Source organism: Propithecus coquereli, unplaced genomic scaffold (assembly GCF_000956105.1).
Source record: "Propithecus coquereli isolate 6110/MARCELLA unplaced genomic scaffold, Pcoq_1.0 Scaffold39, whole genome shotgun sequence".
Lineage (NCBI taxonomy): Eukaryota > Metazoa > Chordata > Mammalia > Primates > Indriidae > Propithecus > Propithecus coquereli.
The window spans coordinates 7,872,113-7,873,305 of NW_012149618.1; the positions used below are offsets into that span (position 1 = coordinate 7,872,113).

General features: G+C 33.7%; 1 protein-coding gene across 1 annotated transcript in view; it reads left to right on the top strand.

Moving 5' to 3' along the window:
• Positions 1-1,193, top strand: part of BIRC6 (baculoviral IAP repeat containing 6) — a 262,303-nt gene that overhangs the window by 219,317 nt on the left and 41,793 nt on the right. Inside the window, exon 65 of the mRNA XM_012652423.1 lies at positions 1,153-1,190. Coding sequence (XP_012507877.1) covers positions 1,153-1,190 — 38 coding nt within the window. The remainder of the gene's footprint in view (positions 1-1,152; positions 1,191-1,193) is intronic.

Genomic DNA, 1,193 nt, shown 5'->3' on the forward strand with positions numbered 1-1,193 from the left:
AATTTGATATTTTTTCTTTTGGTGTAGAGTTCTGTGAATTTTAATACATGTTTATATTCATATAGTCACAGCCACAACAGGACATATAACAGTTTTATCACCCTAAAAAAAAAAAAAATCTCCCTGATGCTACCTAAAAACCACTGATGTACTTTCCATCACTATAGTTTTGACTTTTATTATAATGTAAAAAAAAAGAAAAAGAAAAAACTAAAATAGAAATAGTCTCTGATACCAGACATGCTCTGTATTTTAAAAAGGAAGATTTAGCAAATGCTAAAGAATTAACAAAGGCTTACTGAGACCTTTCCTTTCATAGATCTTTCTCACTGTATGATGCAGTTATTTAATACCATATCTAATTACCACTTAACATTTTACTTCACTTTGGGAAACACTATATCGTAAGATATATCCTCAAGTCCCTAAAAGTGAAGACATTTGCAAATATAAACTAACAAAATGGAAAAAGAAGAAATGGGAAGATGTTCATTACCTTTACCATCTTACTCCTTTCCTCCATTTTTTCTGTGCTTGATTGGGAGAAACTAAAGTTAGCAGACAGCCAAACTAGCCTTGATTTTAGTTTTAAATGTGGCTACAATTTAGAGTGGTGGTGTGTTTCTCATCATCACCTTAAGAGTTATACAGAGTAGCTTGATTTTGAACTTAACATGCTTCTCTTCCTCTTTATTTTTCACTTTCCTGCTCACAATGATACCCATCATCCTCATTTGGCCCTTTGTCTAGCTGACATACCTTCTAATCCAGGTCTGTGCTGCTGTTCTAGGATTTTACCCTTTTCTTTTAAGATGAATCTCTTATTATAATAAGGTACATAATTATTTTATTATAATGTACATAAAGGAGGAAATGACCCCCCCAGCCTTTCAAGGGGGCACTTGTATTTCAATAAAAAGTAACCCAAGTAATTCTTAGATGAAGGAGTATCTTGCATGAGGAGATGTATCACTGGGTTCCCTTCTACGTCGTGCTTCCTTTTAAGTGATCTGCTGGGAAGTATACTAGATAGAATTAATATTGCAGCCATTTTACTGAACTTTCTATCCATCCAAACACTTTAGTAAGAATGACTGAACTTGGGTTGGCACAGTGACACAACACCATGGGAATTCTTTTTATGCCCTGTAGTTCTCTAATTGCAGAATTTACTACTACTGTTATAGACAGTA